The 1499-nt window shown below is 37.8% G+C and overlaps 1 protein-coding gene across 1 annotated transcript in view; it reads left to right on the top strand.

Annotated features, from left to right (window-relative positions):
* The first annotated feature begins 1041 nt into the window (after positions 1-1041).
* tekt1 (tektin 1) overlaps positions 1042-1499 on the top strand; it is a 4789-nt gene continuing 4331 nt past the window's right edge. Inside the window, exons 1-2 of the mRNA XM_025054956.1 lie at positions 1042-1248; positions 1350-1499. The exon at positions 1350-1499 is cut by the window's right edge and continues 12 nt beyond it. Of these exons, the coding sequence (XP_024910724.1) occupies positions 1077-1248; positions 1350-1499 (322 nt within the window). The 5' untranslated portion in view covers positions 1042-1076. The remainder of the gene's footprint in view (positions 1249-1349) is intronic.

Here is a 1499-nt window from a genome sequence, read left to right as displayed (position 1 = left end):
GAAATAATTTCTAGGTCCCGCTAAACAAAGGTATGGTCGAATATTTAACTTTCGCTTTCATACTATTGTGTAGAGAACTTGTGACATTTAAATACCTATTTGCAGTCGATCTTTTTTTACAATAATTACGACTTAATGTTAAAGCTTTTGTGCGTGAAATGTCTACCTAGATATTAAGGGTTTTTTTTATTACAAACATCGTTGGCTCGGTAGATCTTTTAGAGTCATTGTGTCTTTGTAGTTGAGTACTTTTTCTTGATGTTAAACACGTAATTATGACGTAATCTAACTTCAATTACTATGGACAATTCATAAAACTGCAGCAAAAATGCATGTATTTAGTAGGCAATGAGAAATGTTTCTACTGCTATAATAATAATAATTAATATTTATTTTAAATTTGATGTCATTAGGACACAGGCAAAGTAGCACTTGAAATAGAAACTTTAATAAATATTACACAGCTTGCGGGTTATATAGATATACTGTGCCTAAAAGAATGTGTGTTAGCATTGAGTCCTTAGGTCAATTGCATCAGAATTGCCATTATATGATGAGCATGACTATTTTAGGAATAGAGTAATAGAGTTTTCAAATTGTTTAAGTAAAGAAACCATCCATTTCAATGAGCCTGAGCTTCACCTTTTGAGAGCAGCTACTTTGGCTCATCAGAATGGCATAATTTCATCTGTTGTAGTTAAGTAACAGCTATTCTGATTAAGATACATTTAACCGAGGGCCCATAAGTTCAAAGGCTTTTGAAGATGACACAATAAAGGCATAAACACCCAACTGTGGGAAAGTAGTACAACATTAAGATGCTAACATCTGTTAAAGAAAACCTAAGGCAGAAGAATTTTAACAATTCCAGGTCAACAGATCTTCCAAGGTAGGTTGGTCCACGGGTGTGTAACCTTGACACCTTGTGGGCTTATATTTCCATCAACCTTCCACTGAACTTGTGGTACAATAGAATAGATTTAACCCAAAAAGACAACATTGACTGACTTGATGTCTCATTATTTTCTGTTCCAGCCAGCTGTCTGTACTGTCGGTGACTGACAACTGGAGACAAAATGTCTGCCCTAAAGGAGCACATTCCACATCAGGAAAAGGCCGCCACCCATCTGAGGACGATGGAGGTCACGGTGAACCAGTCGGAGATCCTCAGAGGGAAATGTGTCCGGCTGATGATGGAAATTGACCGAGCCCGTAGGCACATCCAAGAAACGGACAAAATGCGATTAGGTAAGCGGAGCAAAAGGAAGAGAGTGATGAGTTCATGGGTGTCACGACTTCAGTGGTGAAGTTTATAATGATGTTTTTTTATATTATTATTTGTTTATCAGATCAGCGAGTCAGAGATGTGCAGTTCCTGGAGAAGGAGTTGGAGCTGACTTTGGAGGAGACCATTGGGGAAACTGATAACCTTATAACATTAAAGAGCAGAGTGTTGAAGGCTCTGGAGGCATGTAGTGACCCGATGAAAGTCACATTAC

This window comes from Cynoglossus semilaevis, chromosome 4 (genome assembly GCF_000523025.1).
Source record: "Cynoglossus semilaevis isolate Cse_v1.0 chromosome 4, Cse_v1.0, whole genome shotgun sequence".
Classification (NCBI taxonomy): Eukaryota; Metazoa; Chordata; class Actinopteri; order Pleuronectiformes; family Cynoglossidae; genus Cynoglossus; species Cynoglossus semilaevis.
This window is presented reverse-complemented; position numbering and strand designations above follow the sequence as displayed.